General features: G+C 38.3%; 1 protein-coding gene across 2 annotated transcripts in view; it reads right to left on the bottom strand.

The window, feature by feature from the left end:
- Nucleotides 1–1185: 1185 nt before the first annotated feature.
- Nucleotides 1186–24034, bottom strand: part of antxr2a (ANTXR cell adhesion molecule 2a) — a 57862-nt gene continuing 35013 nt past the window's right edge. For both annotated transcript variants that reach the window (XM_057355895.1, XM_057355886.1), the window contains exon 17: nucleotides 1186–4555. In XM_057355895.1, coding sequence (XP_057211878.1) covers nucleotides 4517–4555 — 39 coding nt within the window. In that variant the 3' untranslated portion in view covers nucleotides 1186–4516. The remainder of the gene's footprint in view (nucleotides 4556–24034) is intronic.

The following is a 24034-nucleotide window of genomic DNA, read 5'->3' as shown; positions in this document are numbered from 1 at the left end:
GTGAGACCAGCTGGGGGTGCTCACCCTGTGGTCTGTATGGGTCCTAATGCCCCAGTATACTGATGGGGACAATATACTGTAAAAAGCACCGTCCTTCCGATGAGACGTTAAACCGAGTTCCTGACTCCCTGTTCATTAAAGATCCCATGGCACTTCTCGTAAAAGAGTAGGGGTGTAACCCCGGTGTCCTGGCCAGATTCCCTCCACTGGCCCTTGTCAATCATGGCCTCCTAATAATCCCACCCTCTGAATTGGCTCTATCTCTCTCTCCTCTCCACCTATAGCTGGTGTGTGGTGAGCGCACTGGTGCCGTTGTACTGTGGCTGCCGTCGCATCATCCAAGTGGATGCTGCACACTGGTGGTGGTTGAGGAGAGACCCCCTCATATGATTGTAAAGCGCTTTGGGTGTACAGCAAAACACAAAGCGCTATAACGCCTCACTCGCTCGCACGCACACACACATTCACACACACACGCACACACACACACACACACACACACACACTCAATGAAAGTTCGAAGTCCCACTGCAAGATTTGTTCATGCTTCCAGATAAAACATAGCTCAAGTTAAGTTTTCAAGTAATTTTGTAGCAGCACAATGGCAAAGAGGTTTACTGTAGGTTTACTTGAAATTTGTTTCTGCAAATAAGTGATTACTTTCTCATACTTTGCATTTTCCTTAAATCACGGTTAGATTTGACTGTAAGCATAGTATGGCATCTTTGCACAGTTGTACCCAACAATTTTTTTAATTCAACAATTTTAACTTCTAAAAATCTAGAACTTAAGACGTTAAGTTTGTTACAACATTGGTTTATAGATTTTAGCCTATATGCAACCAGTGAGTAGTACTGCCATTGATACTACATGTAATTGATAATATCAGATGTCCCTAAAAAACAAAAGTGCGACATATTTTGGGGGTTTTCATTGTGTTTTAATTAGTGGAATGAAGATTTTTATGAAAATCTTTTTAAAGTGAATTTTAGGTAAAAAAATAACATTAAAAATGCTTATTTTGTATTTACATTGATAATTCATGTAATTGCTAGTCCATCAGATCACAAGGTGCCCAAATTTGTCCACTAACAGCAGATTAGTGCAGTTGAAATGAACACTACTTGAGGGTTAAGTGTGATGTCTGACAAATCATTTCAAGTCCAGTGATACACAGATTCATTTCAAAGAGGTGCAATTTATTTATACAAATAAATGCAAAGTTACACAAATGATACAAAAAAAACTGAAACTATAATACTGAGAAAGAGAAATGCACAAAATGAGATGCATTTAAAATAGTTCACACAATGATGATAAGTGCTAAGATGTTTTTGTGTGCATGATCTTATTTCAGCATACCAGGATCTACTTTTATAAGTAAAAAAACAAGTGCAAAAATAGATAAAAACAGATGAATAACATAGTGACCGTGCTCAGAACAGTTTATTGTATAAACTTCCCTGCATTCATTTATACAGTATTTGCTCCTGAGCATTGCGTCTATTTGCCTACAATGGAGCTGAACATCAACTGCTCAATGCACTAGCTGGTAAAAAAAAGATAAAAAACTGTGGCATTTGGATGTCAATTTCGCAAAGTGTACATGTGCAATCTGAAGAACATAAATGACCTGTGTCTACATTATGATGAGAGACTATTGTCTTTTGAGGGCTTTTAATGACTAATACACTTTTTTTTCATATTTTAAGTACCTTGTTGTCATTCCAAAACCTGCATTCTAAAGAATATATAAGATATTTTGGACAACGCTGGTAACCAAACAACACTGGACCTCATTGACTTCTATTGTCTGTACACAAAACTCCTGATTCATTTTTAAAAATATCTTATTTTGTGTTGCACAGAAAAAAAAGAGTCATAGACAGGTTTGAAATGACATGAGGTTGAATAAAGAACATTTTTTTATTTGAGCCACTGCACTAGTGATGTTTTCAGGAAAATATAAACATAAAATTATATCATACTATACTGTCGAATCAGAAAACACAATTATTTTTTTGTGTTTGTGTAGATGGAGGAGAAAATAAGTTACTTTGAAAATTACATCCACTGGCCAGACTGCAGTGGGACATTTAAATAAAACTATAAGACAAGTGCTGTACTACAACAAATGTATCTAACTTAAAATGTGTAAAATCTCAATGTCTACAAGGAGGTATTATTTAAATTGAACTAAATTGATTAAAATTAACTAAATTTATACATTGCTTTTGCCTTATAATGTAGAAAATAGTGCACAGTTGTTGACATTCAGTTGTTCAAACACAAAACATTTTTTTAATCCAAACTGTACATTTATTTTGTAATATTCTAAATTTTTATTATATACTGTTTTTACATAAATGACAATTATTTTTTATATCCTGCCTTTTATTCAATATTACGAAGAACTCAATATGCTACACAAGAATAAAAATCGGCATAAATGGGCCCAGAAACATAAAAACATTTCTCGAATCACAGGCAAAATATAAATAAAGTTAAATGTATCTTAACAAAAAAGGAAATTCAACAAGGAAATACAATGATTTAAAAAAATGAAAGTAAAAAAATTATTAAAAACAAAGAAAGGCAAAACAGAGACTCTGGTGAGGCTGAGGTGGGTAAACGGCCACAAAAATAGCTGATAATGATTTTAAGCTGCGTTGCAACTAATATTAAAATATAATACTTAACTAAATACCTTTGATCTCAAATGTAGGAAAAACCTGCCAAAATAATGTTGTAAATTACACTCACCTAAACTATACAAGAAGTGCATTCGCTTAAGTTGCAGGTGCCACTCAAAGAATGGTTATAATGTTTACCTTTTCTGTGCTTGCATTTCATTCTTTCAAATTTTGTGAGGGGATGGGGGGGGGGTCGAGGGCAGTAATAATTAACGTCTCTACAATTACGACGGGAGCAACAAAGAAATAATTAAACCAGAGCTTTTTTTGTCCCCAATGGTCCTGCCATCTTGCACACTTGCATGCCCACCAAATGTGAGCCACTCCACCCCGTTCTGTTCCCCCCTCAAACTTGATGGTTGTTGAACTTATTTTTAGTGTCATTTGATAAGCATCCCTGCTTGCACCGAGACATCCCACTGACCCAGCCACTGGTCATTGTCTATACCACTTCCCGTCAAAGCCGGCACGCTTTGTCAGATTTCGACTCGAATATCCATTTTGCATCTGAAGTAGCGTATCGAAAGTGACTGGATCGTTCGAGCCTTTTTCTTCAGCTGCCGCCCTCTTCCTCCCCCACAGTGTCTCCGCTCGCGCTGACATCACTCGTGATCGTCGTCGTGACAGCGCGTTGAAGAAATCTAAAATAAATATCTATTGCTCGCCTTTCTGTGTGCGAATAGAGGGGGGAGCGCAACGTGGATAATTTCTGGAAATGAACAATACTTATCCGTCCGTCGAGCCTTTCGGTTTGATCTTTCGAGTGTTTTGGATGAGGGCACAGATGAAGAACTCTTTCATTTCTATTGATGCGAGTGTAGGTCATTTCAGGTCTAACCTGATTTAAAATATAAACCTCTTAGAAAAGTTCACATACTGCTGCTGCTACTGCTACCAAAGTTTGATACTCCTGTGCCAAAAGTTACTACAGGACAAAACTTTGGAGAGCAGTGAACAGACAGCAGTATTTATGTCTAAAAACCTTAAACCGATGGACACGTTTATGAATTGTGAATGTCTATGCATTAGTGAGCACAGAACAGACTGCCAAATATGTGGGGAGGAGGCATCAGCCACCAGAGGGAAATGTGTCCCTCAAAACCTTGCCGGAGCACTTTGGTCACAAGGTGTCTTGCGGTGCAATAACGCTCTATTAATTTCTCTGCTCAGTTCTCGCATTGATACAAAGGTGTCTTCATGAACTAAAGGGCAAAGTCTTACTGCTTCCAATACCTTAGGGCATACTGTCTACAATTTGTCATGCGTGTGCGCTTCTCAGTGTTAAAATGACAAGATCTCCAGTCAAAGAAACCCCGCTAGGCATCCGACGATAGCGGGTTTGGAGAGATTTTTGTGAAGAGACATTGCCAAGAGGCAAAGTACTTCTGCTCTCTGCGAGACTACTGGGATTAGTTCTACTTCCCAGCCAACGGCAAAGAGCCTTATCTTATTCCGCTTTTTTTTTAAATAGCCTCCGTCTGTGTCCATAAGATTAGTTATTTTCCACAGAAGGCACAACATGGTCAAAGTATAAAAAAACTCTTCTTTGCTGTTTATAACCAGATCCACTGTAAAATCAGACAATTTTAATGATATTTAATCCTCCTCTTTTTATTCAGTAGCTGGAGGGATACCATATTATACTTATTTAAGTTTTGGAAAGCTAATACTACGCAAAACGGGTTCCCTTTGTGCATCAGTCTGAAGCAGGATACTTTAAAGTGGCAGAAGACAAGCTATGTCATCCAGAGGAAAAGATGCTTTTTCTGTCAGCCCATCAGTTTTTTGGAAGAGAAAATAATTTGGAGACTGGCAACTGTCATCTATTGACGCTGTATCCGGCTGAAATGTATACACCTTCCCTAGAAGACAAAGAAAAGGCCAGAAGAAGGTAAATTCATTTATTAATTTAAACATAATATTTTGCAACAACAAAATCACTTAATAATAATAACAACAATAATAATAACAATGATTGTTGTTGTTTTTGTCATTACTATAATTATTATTATTATGTGAACCAAAACCATTTCCTCATTAATATTATTATTTGTTTATTAATATTTTACTTATTATGTGTAAATATTGTTATTATTATTATTATCAGTGAGCCAAAACCATTTCCTCACAAATACTAACAACATATCACTGTTTATACAGTACAGCACCCTGATTATACACTTTCATTTATTTTAATATAACATATTGCTGAGACAAACAAAAAAGAATTTATGTTAGAATACATATTAAAAAAGTGAATAACTAAGTAAATCAACAAAATGTTGTGTTATCTCACTGCTTTAATTTAGTCTGGCTTTTGTAAACAGCTCTGTAGCTCTAGTACACACATTACTGACTGCTGGGGAAACTGGGTGCACTGGCACCAAGAGGGAGCTCTCGCCTAGCATATTACCAACCACGTTACACAAAAATACACAAGGACAGCCAAACACACACAATTATGCAATCGCAAAATCCGCAATTGATTAATGTTGCATTAAAACCATATCACAGAGAGAGAAAATATTCTCCCAACACATGAGTTTGAGAACTAGCATGTAACAATCAATTAAAACATATTAGGTTTCTAACTACAGTGAATCACTTGCCCTACTTTCAAGTCACAATTGGCATTGCATATTGGAAGAAGCCCAAGGATTTCTTATAATATCCACGAATAAGGGGCTTTACATTGTCCCTGCATTGTAAGCCAAGCGAGGCGCACCCTCTGCGATAGATCTCACTCCGTCAACAAATAAGGCGCATCAGATGCTGTTTTGGCCGCGACTGATAGTGTGGCTAAGTTTACTGGATTTTGCAGGCTTTGAAGTAGGAACTCTGAAAAGCTGTCTGGCTTCTCCGCAATGGCTCTGATAAGTCTGTCGTAAGATTCGTCCAGGTGCTGATCAATACGGTCATACACAGACTCACTGATAGACCTACACCACCGTTCAAAAGTTTAGGGTCAGATGACTGCATTGTTTTTTATGATCTCAAAAACTTAACTCTGAAATTGCTATAAACATTGATTTCTTAATACAAAGCAAAAAACAAAACATTATTTTGGACAGAGGTGTTGATATGTTAGCATGAAGAGGCATGTTTTTTCTTTAGAAACTATCATGTTCTAAAGGGGAAGTATTCACAAATTATGCATTTTGTACGGCTATGTCTTCAGATGTTCTTAATTTTTTTATTAACATCATGTTCTAAATTTGAAGCTACTGAGTAGGCCTACACCTGTATACCATAAAATCCCGTAAAAATACAGACATTTTCTGGCAGCTGGGGCACCAGAAATAAGCCATAAAATAACTTTCCACTTTTCCAAAAGTTTACACGGTTTTCTTGTAAATTTGCTGTCTTTTTCTGTCATTTTACGTTTTTTGACCATATTTTTTTAAATACATGAAAAATCAGTAAAAAGCAGTAAAATTTAGTTCTTTTGACATCATAAATGGAAAATCTGTGAAAAAAAGCAGTGTAGCTCTGGGTAGCAGGCACAATATTAAATGCAACTTCTTTACATACAGTAGATAGATAGTTACTTTTGATGTCACAGGCCATACTCTTTTGCATTTTCGAGTCAATATGAGAAAAAAAATGCAGTAAATGACAATCAATAATTTGTAAAAATAATTGCTTTATCATTAAAAAATTAGAAGATGCATATTTTACTCAATGTGTGTGGAAGAACTACACTAATTCAATAGCAAGTATGGGCAAATATTAAACAACCACAGTAAAACAGTTTATTAATATAAAAGAAGGATTAATTAAAAACCACAGAGTTTAATGAAACCTGGCAAAAAACTTGTGTCTGATCTGCCTGAACAGAGATTTCTCATGACTGCATTTAGTATTACCTTAATAGATCACACAGGCTCAGTTTATCAAGAGCTTCTCCTTAGTAACCCTGTACATATGCTACACCTATACAGATCAGTCAAACAGAGACAGTCTGTTGGGGGCCACCATTACCCCACCACCTCAACTTTTTGGAGCCATCTCCAAACCACACCCGTCCGACGGCCACCAGACTTCACAGAACGAAATCTGCTACTCTGATTTAGCTGTGTGCTTGGGCACCTGTCCAAAGAGGGAATCTGCGTGTCTCTGGAACAGCTTGCTTTCCCAAACCCAAGAACCCCCAGAGGAGCAGTCTTGCACTTTTAGTTCTTTAAAGGAGTGAAATCCAGGATTTGAAGGGTGGAACTGAGCTCTTGGACATCAACCCATGTCCTTCTCAGTACCATCCCAACCAATGAAAAACTTTTTCAATGCGGGAGTTGATTTCTAATTCTAGGTGCAGATATGCATTGTCATGGAGGTATTTTCCAGTGGTTCACAAACGTTTTCGTCGTAAGGCCCCTTTTGTGTAGAATGCATTACTTTGCGGCCCCACAAATAAAGACTTATAATGTTAAACTTAGAAAGATTCTTAGTTATTATGCTGGAACATCAATTATTTTGGTTGGTGGTCTTATTTTTCTAATGTTTGATTTCATAAAATCTATGATAAATTTCTATACTTCATAAAATGCCACAAAATCTGGGCCCCCCTAGATCCATCTTAGGGCCCCCCCAGGGGACCACAGCCCCAGTTTAAGAACCACTGACTTAGTCATAATAGAGCTGTTTTCATCTAAAAAGTAAAAACCAGATATTACAACTCAATGTGTGCAATCACGTTTAATTGCAGTGAAGATAAAAGTATTACTTTTTTATTGCAATCTTTCTTTTGTCTACGCCTTTTCTGTAAAACCGTTGTGACACTGCACAGAATAAGGTCTGGCTTTAAAAGCCCTTTCCACACACTGAGCATATTAGAAGTTCAAAATAGGACAGGAAGTGCAGCTGCAAACAGGCCTAGGGAAATTGCCAGAATGTGAGCAATCCTGCACTCTAGAGCTGGCCCCCACTATCTCCACACCCATGGTCCACATACGGCCCACATAGCACCGCCATCTGGTCTGGTGGAGATTCAGAACCAAGCCAAGAGAGCCTAAAATCTAACGCATGCTGACAACTTGGATAAATTTCCAGTCATTAAAAAGTGATATAGGCTCTGGAACAGCGAATACATTAAACGCTTCAAGAAAAGGCTCTTGATTTTATGGTTTCGAAACTGTATATTTTTGTTGCTGGGGAATCAAAACCGATCCTCTGATACGCACTAAATTTGAAAAAAAAAAGCATAACCGCATGGGTCTTAAAGGCTCCGGAGGATGTGATAATGCTCCGCCCGCAGCTTGCTTTGAAAGAGAGAGTTGGTTTTGACAGCGTGGTGGTGATCCCTGTAATTTAAGTCCACAGTCACAATAAACCACAATGTCTTTCAGAGGCGCATCCGCACCGTAATTTACAAGGGTATAAAACACCCCCTCCTGCTGACACAATATTTATACAGCGAGTCCTACTGGCTCAAATCAAGTCTTCTGGGTAAATAAAGTGGCATATGATCAGCAATCAAGGGCTGATGACTGCCGGATTGACCCGGGAGACAGCGGGAGGAGTGATGGTTTTTAATCTCCAGACGCCAGTAAAAAATCCTACGCTGGCAGCGGGTGTCATGATGTTTACAAATTGGTCATTACTGCCTCGCATTTTTGGGAAAACATTAGAGGCGAAGTTGATGATAAAAAACCTAACCAGTCCATTAAGCTCGACTTGCAGATACATTTTTACGCTTACAGGTTGATGTCAGCAAGCACAGTGAATTGCAGTGTACATGTAGTTCAGAGTTCTGTAAATTAAACCTCAAGTATACCATACGTCTGGCGGAATTTGAAGGCAGCTGCTCTTCCACTAGAGATGTATCACTTACAGAAGTAATGTAATATTACACATTTTGATACATGACATTTTGTGATAGTATAGATTGTTAGCCATGTTGTCAGCCACATAAAGAAGTCTATACTCCCATAATGAAAATAATATTCATTCTTACAAAAAAAAGGAGAGAAATAGGTTGGCTGGACATTTTAAAGTAACATTAGTCATCGAGACAAGAACGAGACACAAGAACCAATGAGAGTCAAGGTGCAGCCATAATAAAACTTATACTGTAGCTGGTCTGTGTTTGCATTACACATGTGACATATTGATCACTAAATAAACTTAAAATAATTATCATTTTATGCAATATCTCATTCCCATAGTGACCAACACAATCTACCAAGAGCAGCGCAAACTAGCGCAGGGTTTAAGACGTGCTATTTTGGGCGTTAAATAATGGTGCAAATACCAGTACAATGATGTGCGCAAACCGTATTAAATCGCGCTGTATTTATAAATACTCTTTGCATCTGAAACTCCTACAAATGCATATACAATAAGGTCAGTTGCAAAAACAGCTGTGTCCACGCCTTTTCAGCGCTAATTTTCACTGCGTGTCTTTCGTAAATACAGTACAGACAGTAAACTGCCGCAAACTGGCCCCTAATGTCTGTGAAGGAGTGTATGACAGCCCCAACTTTTACTTGAAATAAATGTTCATTTAAAAGCTGTCAACTTCAGTGTAATATGTTACCATATCATCACGCTTACAGTAACACTGTGAATTAAAGTAGTGTGAAGTAAATCTAATGTAAACTATCAGGTGGGGGTCAAGTGTAGATATCTAAATAAAAGAAAATCAGATGTTAGAGTGGGTGATGGATGAATGGTTTATTTTTAACAGCGGATTTAGGGGATGTTAGAGCTGATCAGCACATCTTTATCATGTATGCAAGTTTTTGAGTTAGTGTTAGAAGTTAGTCTGTGTACCTGCTTAATATCCTGAAAAGGAATTAGAGTGCTTGTGTTCATTTATTTTTGTTTTGTTTATCAAACGGAAAATGTGATTTAGGTGCAATTTCTCATTTTTCCCCACATGGAAAATACTATACTAAAGTAAAGTATCTCTCTGAAGTATACTGTAGCAGTGGTTCTCAAACATTTCAGATCAAGTACCACCTTTAATAAAATGTGTTGTTCCAAGTACCACCTAACGACCGCCATAGAAAACACATGAATAAACACTAAAATGAATAGCAGAGCTGTGAATCTTTACTTGCATTATTAATAATACATTAGATTTGTAGGACAAGGTGTATCTAATCATAATACAAACACGTTTTTTATTTACAAGCCGTTTTCAAACTAAAAACATGTTTTTTTTTCAATTTTTTCAAGTCAGCAGTAACAAAAGTAGCAAGTGGACACAAAACACTTTTCTGTAGTGCACTATAAACAGAGCTCTGTAAATTACTCTTATGGGGGATTTATTAGCTTTGTGGGGACTTGCAAAAAGACTATAAACCTATATTAAAGATAGACAATGTGGAAAGAATATTTAACACAGAAGAAAATATAAATATATGCATAAACATGCAGAGAAGAGCTGTATATAACACACAAATATCTAGAGATTATAAATAGGAAAAAGGTGTGTTATAAAGTGGCGATTACAGGGTCTATTTTAAGTAGGCCTAAGTCTGTCTAGTTTTACGCATGCTTCATTGATTTAACCTCGAGTAGATGCAGACGCGTGTTGAATTAGCGCTTTACAGCAATAACAACAGCTTTTAAAGCGGTGCAAGTTCAGAAATACATATGAAGATTAATTTATACGCAGCTCATTGGAAGAGAGAGAGAGACGCATTATCGTCTGTCTGCTCCCGCTCTGCATTTGAGCTGCCCGTCACGCGCCTGAGTTACATCGACCAATGATAAATAGCAGTAATACATTATACAGTATATTAAAATTGCACATAGGCTATATAAGATGTGTTCCGTATTTATCGATCGTGTATAACATTTTAAATTGTATTTAAAACACGAAACAAATATATCGTTTTTTTAATTTCCTGTCGTGTCACGTACCACTAGGGGTCTCTCCGAGTACCACTAGTGGTACACCTACCACAGTTTGAGAACCACTGCTGTAGAATATTATAGTAATTAATTCACTCTGTTTATATATACTGTAGTATTTAACTACAATGAAATGAAAAACTAAATACTGCAGAATATTTCAATATGTATACACTACACCACAGTACAGTAGGAAATTTACTTCAGTTTACTATAGTAAATACATTATTTCTAAGTGGGCAATACATTGATAGTCTTTTCTTTCATGAAATACTTGCTTAATTATTTAATTGTATGAAATTACTAGTTTTTGCGCAAGTTAAATTTTTCTTCAGTGACCTGTGATCTCCAAACTGCATTTTCTGACTTTCTTTTCTCCGCCTTTTAAGCTGCCAAATAACTGTAACATTCGTATGATGGGATTGGTGGCATATAAATGCTACATGAATCCAAAGTGAAACCCATCCTATCAGCTAGATTGATAAATGAGTCCCCTGCTGTTTTTCTGAAATAAGTGTAAAGACTACTGTTCACCTGTGGGGGCAGCATTAAAAAGCAGATTAAGGCCAGAATTCTAACAAAAGTCTAACAAAACTGATGTGAATGTGTAACTTTAGTGTATCAGATGAAGACGTTGTTTAAGGCTTAAGTACACATAAGACAGAAACAATCATAATTAATTGATCAGTGAGTCTTTTTGACCGCTTAATATGAATATGTTGCATTTTTAATATTATGTGTAATAAGCGAGGACAATGCATATGAAGATGATGTGTTCTCTAGTGTTGTCTGTTTATTGTCTTTGTATTATTTCACGGCCTTTTAATCACATTCGGTGTAGACTGCAAGCTCTCAACTCAGCAAAAACACAGTTTCCTTTGCCCTGCTGCTGTGGATTGAGTATGTACTGTAGCAGCGTTTACACCGGTGGAACAATGCAGACCTTAATAAACCACAGGATCAAATGTTTAAATGTTAAACAAAAACCATTTGGTTTCAATACGTATTATTCGGAACCCTGATTAACACCGATCCTCGATTCCCAACCCTTCTTGAATCCTGTGTCTTAAGGTCCTGGAAAAATGCATTCAGGAGTCAGGAGCTGATTTTTACTCTAGGGAACCCATGTGTTGGATGAAATCAAGTTTACATGACAAAGCTTGGCTTAGCAGCATGGTCACCAGAAAAGTCTTTTCCTGTGAAAGTGGCTTAAGCAAAGCTGCACTACATGTGCAGATGTTTTCTGCTGCCTGTTCTGTCTTTCTGTTGCCGTGTTTGTCAGTATAAGTGCACATCATTGCCAGCTAACAGCTCTGGGCACCGTCCCCTGGTTGTTTGAGAGAAAATGCCAGTCATTTTGGCGGAGCGCAGGCGCTCACAGACGGCACAGGCGGGCACAGATGGCACTAATGGACAAGCAGAATCCAACAGAGGGAACGAGAACGAGCCACTGAGGAGAGCTATTCCAAATAGCAGCAGTTAAAGCCAGGTCCTGCTCGGCTCTAGCAAGGTTACCGCTGCAGTGTTTTATAAAGAATTTAAAGTGATAAAATAATCAAAAGGGGGAGAGAAATCTGTTTGGCAGGATGCCAGGGAATCAGATGGGAAGGAAATTGTTCTTAGTTAAATACATGTTCCAGTGTACAAAAACTTGATACATCCGCTCTAACTTGCCATATTTGTAATGTTTACAGTGTTTCTAGGTTGTGTGTTTAACATAATGCACATTTAAGTGATTAATATACTTTTTATAACAGTGCTGTTCTTTTAAACGTTTTGCTGGTTGTGGTGTCATTTCCTTTTAGGCAAATTCAAAAAAAGCCTATCGTAGTGCGATACAGAAAATTCGTTGCTGAAACCTTGGCTGTCCAAATTCACTGTTGTTCAGAAAATTGAAAAAGCACTGTACTTTCTAAATGACTAAATACTGTGTTATCACGTTGAAAAGTACTTTTTAACACGTTATATTGGTTAGATTTTTGGAAAACTCAGTGACAAACGTAAAGGGTAACTAATAATAACGATTTATGACAAAAATCACAAAATATGGGGACACACGGTTTCAGAAGGACAACAGTGATTTTCCTTTTTTTAAAGAATTTACATTAGAACGAAATTATTTGTTTCATACGTATGCTAATTCTATTTGTTTTGAGGCATTTTTACACACAAAAATATTACTTTGTATTTCCTAAATATTTATTTAATACATTTCAATTTAATGCATTTTCAATATCGGTCAGTGTTCTGAATTTGGGAGATAGAAAGTTTGGGGGGTCTTTTGGCGAGCCTGGATGATAATCATTTTAATGAGCTTGGCGACCTACAAGTCTGAATTGAAAAGTCTTAAAATATAATATTGCTTATGTGGCATAAAAAGCCCATTCCCACATGCCCGTTAAAGAGCTGCAATTGGAACCAAAATGCTAATGCAGATGATAACTGTATTGCTGGGCAAAAAAGAGAAATATTACATAATCCAAATTATATACATTAAAATAATAAAATCTGGCATATTGTATTCAATATTTAAAATTCATGTAAAACACATAGCAGCGTTTTGTGTGCCTGACAGGAGCAGAGGATCAGAGACACTTTTTTTCCTTGTGTTTAATCACCAAGCCCCACAAGCCATACAAAACTCCTCAATCCTTTGCTTGCATGACCATTTCCCCTCTACATCTCCTCAGAGAAACCTCACGACATTGCAAATGAGCATCCGAACAGAGCCATAGGGCTCATCTGTACTTTTTCATTTCTGGCCCGTCTCTACAGCCTCAGCTGGCCTGCAGTCAGGCCCCTAGACATGATAAACATTCAGCTGCAAACATAAGCTCATGTACGGTCTCGCAATCCAAGAAAAAGCGCAATAACTAAAGCTACAAAAACATGGGAAACTGCTGCTTAGAAACGGAATGCACAAAAAGCAGAGTAACATCTAAGCGCGTGTTATGCGAGCCAGCCTTTCCCCTTAGACTTTGTTTCCCCCTTTTTGCTTCCACCCGCACGGTGGCGGGCGGGATCACGTGAGATCTGGGCCAGGAAGAGATGGGCGGCACGCGACATGAGCGGCGGTAATTGGAGAGAGCTGTCAGGATGGAGCAGCGCTGTGTCCGCGTGAGATTCCTGCCATTTGGATGCGACCACACACACGTGCCAGGGCGCCTACCATCCCGTGGGGTGGCGCGCATTAAAGCTAGTGATGAAGCTAATGTGTGCGGAATTGTTTCTGGCAACCGGCCCACAAAGGGGTCGATGGGTGACCTGTTAGAAGAGCTGTAATGTAAAGGAAAATATACAGCTTAAAAAACTATTCAAGGTGCAGACTGTGATAGTCCGGTAAACTCGGATATGTGTGTTATGAACTTGTGTTACTTGTTTTTTTAACACTTGTGAATCATAAGATGATTATGGTCTGCGTAATGTATAGGTTAATAAACAATAATAATAATACAAGAATAAAAAATCTATAATTAGGTTAATGTACAGGTGTAAATTGATGAGTGTTAAAGGGACAGTTCACCCAAAAATAAAAAAATCTCTCATCATTTACTCACCCTCGAGTTGTTCCAAAACTGTATAAATGTTTTGTTCTGATGAAAACAGAGAAAGATATTTGGAAGAATGCTTGTAAACAAACAGTTCTTGGCCACCATTGACTACTATAGTAGGAAAAATGACAATGGTAGTGTATAGTGCCTCAGAAGTGTTTGCTTTCCTACATTCTTTAAAATATCTTCTTTTGTGTTCAACAGAACTAAGAAATTTATAAAGAATTATTTCTTACTATATAGTCAATGGAGGCCAAGAACTGTTTGGTTACAAGCATTCTTCCAAATATATTTTTCTGTGTTCATCAGAACAAAGAAATGTATACAGATTTGGATCAACTCGAAGGTGAAGACAGAATTTCCATTTTTGGGTGAACTGTTCCTTTAAGACAAGAAATCAAAATAAGAATGCATCCATACACATTAAAATGTTTATATAAACTTAAAAAAGTTTTGAAACAGTTGAGTCTGCACATATTCTCTTTTATTTTAATTTATGACCTCATGATGCTTTTACGAGCAACTTCCCCTCATTATTTAATGCAAAAAATTCAGCTTTAAATTACGGTAGAGAAAAGGTTTATTTATGTGGCGCTATAAAGCACAGGAGTGTAAATACATACTGGCTGCACATCCTGCTATATTCAGTAGTAACCCTGGTGATAAACCATCTTGTTATGTCTACTAGGGAAAATATGCTTATCAAGCCGCATGGTAATGTAAGCAGTAAATAACTTGATCATTGCACAGCAACAGTGAAAATCTCACAGCATGTAGCAGCTTCAGGCCACACTACATTACGAAGAAACACTGTACGTGTGCGTTTTCGTTTTTTTCTACACCACAACTGTGAGAACTAGGTTAATGTGACCTAAGTTGGTCAGACAACAGACTGGTCAGGGGGAGAACAAACATGTACACAAAGATACATATTAAAGCATTACACCAGTACTATAAAAGGAGATGTGCATGGTCATTTTTTCATAAATACATGAAATTTACATTCCTTTTTGAGTGCAAGAATTTCACTCCAAAAGACAACCAACATAGCTGCCATCTAATAACTACAGCCAATAATCTCGATGTAAAACCGTAAATAATCCCTTTCAGCCAGTCAGAGCTATCTGATCACCATTGTTCAAAACTCCACATGAGACAACCAGTGACCTTTCCTCTAGCGTCTACCCCAGCCTCCCACGGAGAACAGACAACAGTCACTACATCACACCTTACACATCTCCCTATATGCAGACCTTTTCTTGATGTTTTCATCAGGTTCCATTCACTCATTTCCAAAGACCAGCTACATTCCCATTGCAGTAAATGTTAAAAGGTTCGTTGTTTAACAGTCTTTTTATGACAGCTCAGACAGAAGGTCTTGTATTCTGAATAGACTATAAGGATAAGTCACTAGAATGGCTCCGCTCCCACTGTATCAGAAGGAGGAGTGCCTTTATTCAGCTATGCAGATATCATTATAATGAGCTGCCTGTTCAGGCTGGACTTATTGTGACCGCATGTCTCTTTCCGTTTCTCTCCTGCAAACACTGTCTTTGGCAATATCGTTGATCCGTTTCGCAGTAAGTTTGCCTAAATGTAGTCTGCAAATGCTATTCAGTCCACTAAGGGCATATAACAATAGGGTGAGGTAAGAAGGTGCCCTTAGCTTTGACAGAATTTGAGACTGTGTAAGCATCTGTATAAGGCTCTGTGCAGGAGCTCGAGTATCTGAGGTGGGTTGGGGGGGCTTGACTATTAAATGGAGGCTGACAGGGAGTAATTATTCTAATGTGCTGCTTTGCAGCGTGGCTGGGTTAAGGTGTCAGCTGCGAGTCATTAGGCCTGACAAGCGCTGGATAGCGACGAGACAGCTGTCTCCCTCCCAGGTGGGCTGACCCACACCACAGCCATCGTGCTAACCGGGCCACCGTCAGGGTGCCCGTTAGAACCGGAGTCTAGTCCTGGTACTTTACATGCCGTCTCTTCAGAGAGAAAAAAGTTTCAGCATGTTGGAAGCTAAAAACGAGATATGTCAAAGTAATGATGATATTATTATTTTAACAACTTTAGTAAAAAAAAAATGTTTATTATTATCACAATTTATTTGATCATAAACTTTATTATATTAACTAAACTCACCGAATTTTTAATGAAAAGTTTAACTAAATTAAAAAAGAGTCCTAACAAAACAGTGACAGACAACAAAGTGGAAATGTTCATGGAAAATTGCTAGAACTTTCCGTGTTCGTCTAACATAATAATATATATTTAATGCATGATTTTTCATCTGGTTATTGGTCATTTCCATGCAACACTTTTCCTATTCTACAGCCAAAGGAAAAAATCTATTTTTAAAAGATGTATTTTAGAAACAGTTCAAAATTGTATGTACAATAGAATAAGCCAGATTTTATTTCACAAGTTTCATGAATGTTTGCATTTTCTCAGTCCATCACTCCACATTGCTGTTGGGTGACATTCCTGAAGTTAGACAATGCCATGTTAATAACTGTAACATTTTAAGCTTATTGTAGTAATCTTAATAAATTCCAGTCCTTGATTTTAAGAGCATTTATGTTTACAAGAAAATGTTGGCTCTGCGTTAGATTGCTACTTGATTTCAATCTAAAATCAGGGTGTTGACAATACCCTGATAGTGATAGCTTTCTTGAGCTTTAATGTTTTTCATGAAGTTGGGTCAGAATGATTTCCTGACCAACTAATAAATGTTAGGGGAAAATCTCTCATTGTCAGTATAATGTGATGAAGTTTTTACACACATGCAGTCTAAAGTGAACACAGTCATGATCTCAACAAATTCTGCCCCATGATTTCACTGGGCCCAAAACCAGAAAACATGCAAGACCTTCTGCTTCTAATCAGTGCAACTGGTGGAGTCCAAGCACACACACACGGTCTCCTGTCTGCCTGTGTCCTGAATTACTGTGTTCAATAGAACATTACAACTAGACATCATATGAGATCATCACATGTCATTGGTGATTTCATCCCTTAAACACATCCATCACTATGAAAAAAATACCCTTCAAAAATCTGCTGACCATAGTTTTATGCCATAGTGACATGACCTAAGATGTGTTTAATTCTTCATAATATTGGTTTTGCAGTATATTATGGTAGGGAATTATGTGTAGCCATTACAGTATGTGGGGGGATGTAATGAGCAGCTTACTTGGCAACGCTGAATCTCTACTCTGTGTTTGTTTTGGACAAATACAGAGAACGGATGGGTAAAATACTCAAAAGTTCTTGGGGTACTAGGAAATTCTAGCGGCTTCCACTATGAAAGGGTTTGGGCCATCTGATGGGTTAAAACTATTAAGACCGCAAGAGGAGTTCTGCATCTGTGCACACAAAAATCAGGATTCAGAACTACTTAAATGCATTTGTTTTGAGACCCACAGATACATATCCAGATGATTGTGATCAAAACAAAAGAAGGTAAACAATGCCATTTCTAAAAGATTTGATCTCTTTATGTCTAAATCTGTATCTCTCCTCTGATGACAAACCCAGAGTTTTTTGTTCTAATTGATATGATGATAAATGGTGTGATATATGGGACAGAATGACCTATAACTCATTAAGGTTGACAACACGATTAAAGATACTATGTTAGATTATAAACTGTTCTAATGATCTACGATGATGATGAATGTCATATGGATTGTGATTCACATTCCTTCAATGGAGACCGGTGAGCACAAGTTTCAACCCAGAAAAAGAAGCAGAACTTTAACTAGTTTAGTTTTTTTCCTCCGAGAGGCTGTTTGACTGACAGTAAGGAGCAAATGCATAAATGAACAAACCGATTTTTTCAACAGCTGCACGATAATTGTCACATCTGTGTCCTTTCTTCCAATCAATTATGAACCACAAGTTGTAATTTATTTATGGCCAATTCAGGCTCTGGTGATGAAATGTTAAAGACACTCCAAATACAAAGTGATATAGGGATGCCAAACTTGCCATCTTAAAAAATACATCTGCTCAAAATTACATGCTACATCAGATCTGCAAGAAAGTGACTTTGTGCCCACATTGAGGGGACACGAGTTTTATCTATAATACCACGTGATTCGAGTTCTAGAGGGAGATTCTGGGGTGCTGTTTTACAGCGTTAAGCCAAATGTCGTGTTTGGGTGGTTGCAAAAGTTAAAGTCCTACTTTTAAAACTGTTAAAGTCAAGCTTTTATCAGCACAATTAATTCATTAAGGTCTAATAAAGATTAGAAATGCATTTAATATGGTTTAGGCCATTGATTTAAAATAAAGAGACATACCAGATTTGCATATTAAAACTAATTAGCATAATCACAATGTTGAAATCTTGTGCGTAGTATTCAGAGTGATGAAAATGTGCAGCTACAAATGGAAATTATACATTGTTTTTTACTGGTTTCTTATTTATTCCCTACAGAATTTTTTTGCAGAATCTAAATCTAGTTCTTTTCTAAAGGTGTAAAAGTGAAAATAAGCATTTTTAAAGTGTTTTTCATTTCAGTTTAATGGAGTTATTGAACAGTTTCAAGTATACAGTAACAGAATATTTGTAAAAAGTGATTTTGAATTTACTTATTTCATAACAATGGTCAAATAAAAATAAAAATGAGTTAATTTAAGTATCTTAAAGAAAAAAACAAGCACTATATCTCCGTAAATTGCCTTTAAAACAGTCGTGCGCTGTACTCATCACTTTAAATATTCAAATTGATCAGACGAGGGAAGGAGTGAATTACAATACATTACTGATTCCCTGTATGATTTCCATAGGTCTGTCACACTTAAGGAGAAAAATCAATGCGACAAAGCAGCCCAGGGAATGTCTGACACTAACAGTAATGCTGTTTAATTAAAGCCACGATTCCAGCTCTCATTGCAATGGGGCTTTGATTTTAATAGACGATGAAGAAATGGCCCGCACGTTGACACGACCACGTTTGTATCCAGTCGGCCAAGGGAAAAAAACACACACAGACACACGCGCACGCACTAACGCGGCAGGACATCAACTTGGATTGAATCAGGAGGTTAAGGCGAAGTACACAGAAGCTTGCGCCCGTGTTAAACAGTCTGCTAGAGGGGGCAGGTACCAGCCCACCCAGCTAATCAGCACAATGTGCTCAGATCCAGGCAGAAAAGAGATTTCTGAGCACATGCCTCTATCACGTAGACGCTTGACCTCAATATGGTAAAAAAATTAGAATGCCAATGTACAAGATGGAGAAAATATGATTGTTAATGGATTGCATTTTGTTAAATCAAGCGCTCAATCTAAAGTAGAAAGTGCCATTTCACTGTAAATCCAGTAAAGCCATGCTGGAGCGCTTATAAGAGGGATTGAAGGAATAAAGAGATCAAATATAAAAGCAAAAAGAAAACAAAGGCCCTGGTAAAAAAAAAAAAAAAAAAAAATTTTATACAGTGCGTAAATGGGGAAATCATAAATCTCTGCTGTTAAGGATTATAAAATGATGCTAATCGCAATTTAATAGCGGTTAATGTTCTGGAGACAATAGCTGGAATCACATCAAATACTCCAAACCCATCTCGTGTGTACACTGCTCCAACCCAAGAGCTCCGTCATGCACTCTGGCACTACCCCCCCACCACCACCACCAGTACCACCCTCCAAACCAGCTCACTGGGGTCCCCAACCTAATCCTGTTACCAGGAGGTCTGGCTGTTTGAAGAGGCTCACAGATTAACACGGCAGACATCGCCGAATTTACAACCAGCCACATGGACATCTGCCCTACTTTCTGCAATTCACATCCCAAAAAAAGACAGACCTGGTTCAAAGAGCAAGGGGCCATTTTGTGAAATCATCAAGCCAGTCGTTGTTAAAGCTGTCATTTCTCCTCTGCGGCCGGTGGGGTTTAACTAAACTGTCCGCCTTCTACTTAATGCTTGTTAAGGGTAACAGGCCAGTGTTCTGATAGCACTAATGAGGACCAGAAAAAAAAGTCACCATGCACACCGATTGTCACAACAAAACCAATCGCAAACCAAAACACATCGGAAAATTATAGAGATGTAAATACTTACAGCAGATGGTGAAAGACTCATAGTTCTATAAATATGTTAATGTTTAGTTGGGCGGTCAGCCCTTTGCTTCCATAAACAAGCGCTCTACTTTGCTTTATTATTTGTGACGCTCTGATTTAATTCCAATTACCCCATTAATTAGAAATCCCGTGGCCTCTGATCTAGGGTATGTTTCAACTTAATAACATTTGCCAGTGTTTTTTGTACCAGTGCTTGCTCGTGTCTGTTTACAGAACATAAAAAAAGCTTTTTTATAGAGATGAAAATATGAGCTGCATTCTTTTCATCACAAAACATTCCGTGATATCCCAATCAGAGACGATATTAACTGATAATCATAAAAACTATTAGGAACTATTTTCCTAATTTGTCACTCTTCTTGAGATGTGAATGCACAATTTAATTTTCTGTTTAATCAGCACATTGATTATACAAAATCTGCATAACAATGGTATTCATGGCATGAGTTTTTTTTTTTTTAGGATTTTTTTGTTAAATGTACGTAGATGACTACAGTACAATAGGGGGCATGACAACAATCTTTTATCAGGATAAAATAAGTTTTATATCATAAAAATGCATTTTATATTTTAAACAAATCGTAATGCCTATTTTTAAAATCTAGTAATAAAAATTACCCTCATGTTGTTTAAAACTTCTGAGGAACACAAAAGAAGATATTTTGAGAAATGTGAAAACACGATCTAAAACAAGAATGTCATTGCTATGTCTCAAATATGTAAAATATGTACAAATGATATAGCATACTCCCTACCAATCGACATTTCTATTTTAAGACAGTATATACAGTCAAATTCCCCGGCTCTATTTACAAAAGGAAATTAAAACGAAATACAAATATCACAAATTTAAACTGTGCTGCTTTTTCCTGCTGCCAAGCAAACCGCAATTCCGATGGCTTTTGTATGGCTAAACTGTTCAGCGCATCTCAGTGTGCCTCATTAGGCAGTTGTCCCTCACTTAAGCAGCCAGACTCACTTCATACTGGCCTTTCTAGTTCATTAGGACACTACTCGCTCTCTTGGCTCCCCGGCTAAAACACAAACAGTTCGGGGTCTGCCGCTCGCCACCATAATCCTGTCATGAGACTGGGCTCTTGAACACTACCACGGCTTAGCCCGGCCATGTGTGCGTACGACCTGAGGGAGCCGGCCCGCTAGCCTAGTTCCTTAATCCCCCACACACACTTTCTCCTTTTTTTGTCATTACTCGTTCCCTCTCTTCGCCGTCGTCCACCCCGTCGTTATTTCTCCATGCCAGCGATGCCTCCCTCTCCTGCGTTCTTCAAGAACCGTCCCCACCGAGCCGCCCGCTCGCGTTCTCTTAATTAAAATGCTCCCACTGCTCTGTTAATGTGACCGATGACTGTTAAATTAAGATGCTGTCACACTGGGCCACGACGGTACATTTTTATTTATTTTTCCGCTCCGCCGTGAGCGTAAGGCCTCGGGACCGCGAGCTGACATGTTTTCTTTGTCTGAGGTCGGAATTTACACCATTTAAAAATACACTAGCTCATTACAGCACTGCCCCAAGGAGGCAAGCATTCTGCATGGGCTAATAAGGTACGTGTTATACGGAGGCTGATTTTAATAGGGTGTAATGTATGCATAGGCTACGCTAAAGTGACATTGTACGTCTTGAACAATGGGCCAGAATGCTTTCTGGGGGTGCTATTTGTGCTGTACGCTGTGTGCGCGGCGAGCCCGTGTCACACATTGAGGTTTCCTCGCTTATGAAACGTATAATTGTTCGGCCTGACCAAGTTAGTGTGTCAAAGTGGAAAATAAGGATTGAATTCCACCAAAAAAATACTATTACAGTCAAACCAGGATTTCTATAACCTCCCCCAGAAGACTTTAGTGTGGGAACAAATAGACTACGCAGACTCGAAAAAGAAAACCTTTTCAACAGACTCCGTCTTGACTTTGCGTGGCGTCTCGCTGGGGTTAATGTATGTTAATGTATCATTTAAAAAGGTGCTTATTAGTGTGTTTTGCCGACTGCCGCTTTGTAAAATAACACAGATTCCTGCTGAGACAGTTAGTTAGAGGCAGGGAAGAGAGGGATAGGGAGGGACGGGCAGGCATTCAAAAGAGCCCCCGCCAGTAATGGGCCAGCCCTTGACGCACTGCCACCTTCTCTACCTGCCGTCCCCTGATGATTTTTCCGGAAACTTGACGGCAGATGTTGCAGCGCTAAGCTGGCTCTGAAGTGCCTCTCCGGTTCCCCGGTCTCCCTAACAACACAGTCAAACCACATTAGATCTCTTTATTTGTGCCCCAGGCAAGTTCGGCAGTGCAGCTGTGTCCACCCTCCGCTCTACCTTTGGTGTTGGAGCCCCTCAGGCGGTAAATGGGAGAGCAGAAAGTATTCAGGCTGTCTTGAAAAAACTACATCTGCTGACAATCCAGCAGTCTGGCTGTGGGCGGGGTGGCGGGAGGGTGCGGTGGGAGGGACCGGGGGGTCTCAGAGCTGAACAGATGTCTGCGACAACCTGCTTCCTTACACCTGTATGAGTCCCCGTAACCCCACAGATCCGGCGCTGAAAAATTCATGACCCCGGAGGGTTCCTGTCGGGCATCAAAGCCCCCCTCTCTCAAGCCGAGCGTACGCAGCCCACCTTGGCTCTGATGAGGGACTCCTCGGGCTTTGATAGCTCATGCCTGCACCCAGTGCACTTGATCAAGGGCTTGAAAGTCTGCACAATCGAGCTGTGGTCTGACTGAAGTGTGCCAGGGACCCGCTCAGAGGCTTCCAGACCCTCCTCTCAGACGAATTCAGAGTTACAAAGGTTTTAACAGCTTCTTTGAAGAAAGTAAAACAGAACCAGTGGCTCAAGCGTGACTGGGATGTTGCGCTAGCACAGATGCGGCGAGGAGTTCCTCAAGATCAAACGAACCGAAACAATTGCTTTAAACTGTGTCTCACTTTGGAAACAAATAAAGAATTCGCTCATTGTCTATAGTTTGTTTACTTTAGGCAACAACTACTTTTGTCTCAAAAGTGGATTATCAATTTGATCAATATGAAATATATCATACAGAGAGATATAAATAAATATAAAAATAAAATAATAAAAATAATAAATAAATGTACTGTATATAAATAAGGTGTAATGTACAGAGTGATTATACTTTTTACTGTGCTACTTACCTTATGAGTTAATGAATGGACAAGAAATATCTATTTAAAACATGCTCATTTGTAACAAATCTGTTTCCCATCGGTTTTAAAGAGATAGTTCACCCCAAAATTAAAGATTCTGTCACCCATTTACTCACCCTCTTGTCATTTCAAACCTGTATGACTTTCTTTCTTCCGCAGAACACAAAAGAAGATATTTTGAAGAAACAGCACTGGCCCTCATTCACTTCTATTGTATGGAAACAAAACCAATGCAAGTGAATGGGGGCCAGTTAAAAACATTCTTCAAAATAACTTCTCTTGTGTTCTGCGGAAGATAGAAAGTCATACAGGTTTAAAATGACAAGAGGGTGAGTAAATGATGACAGCATTTTTATTTTTGGGTGAACTATCACTTTAAGAAAGGCATTTAAAGTTTAGATTTGGTTTATTCATTTGTAAATATAATCTCATACTGTATGTTATTAATCAGGCATATTTATATTTAATTTATATGTAATATTAAACGACACCGGCCAAGATGACTCAGAGTACCCGGATGACCCTGTGTTATTAGTTTTGAGGGGTTGTTATCAGGGAATAACAGACTTTAAATGGATATTTCAGCCAAGAAACAAAATTTCATGTTTTACCCTCAAGGCATCCTAACTGAATAGGTCTTTCTTCTTGAAATAATCCCATTAATATGCAGCTGTT

This window comes from Triplophysa rosa, linkage group LG2, assembly GCF_024868665.1.
Source record: "Triplophysa rosa linkage group LG2, Trosa_1v2, whole genome shotgun sequence".
In the NCBI taxonomy this organism is placed as follows: Eukaryota; Metazoa; Chordata; class Actinopteri; order Cypriniformes; family Nemacheilidae; genus Triplophysa; species Triplophysa rosa.
Note: the sequence above shows the minus strand (reverse complement) of the source record. Positions and strands in the feature narration are given on the sequence as shown.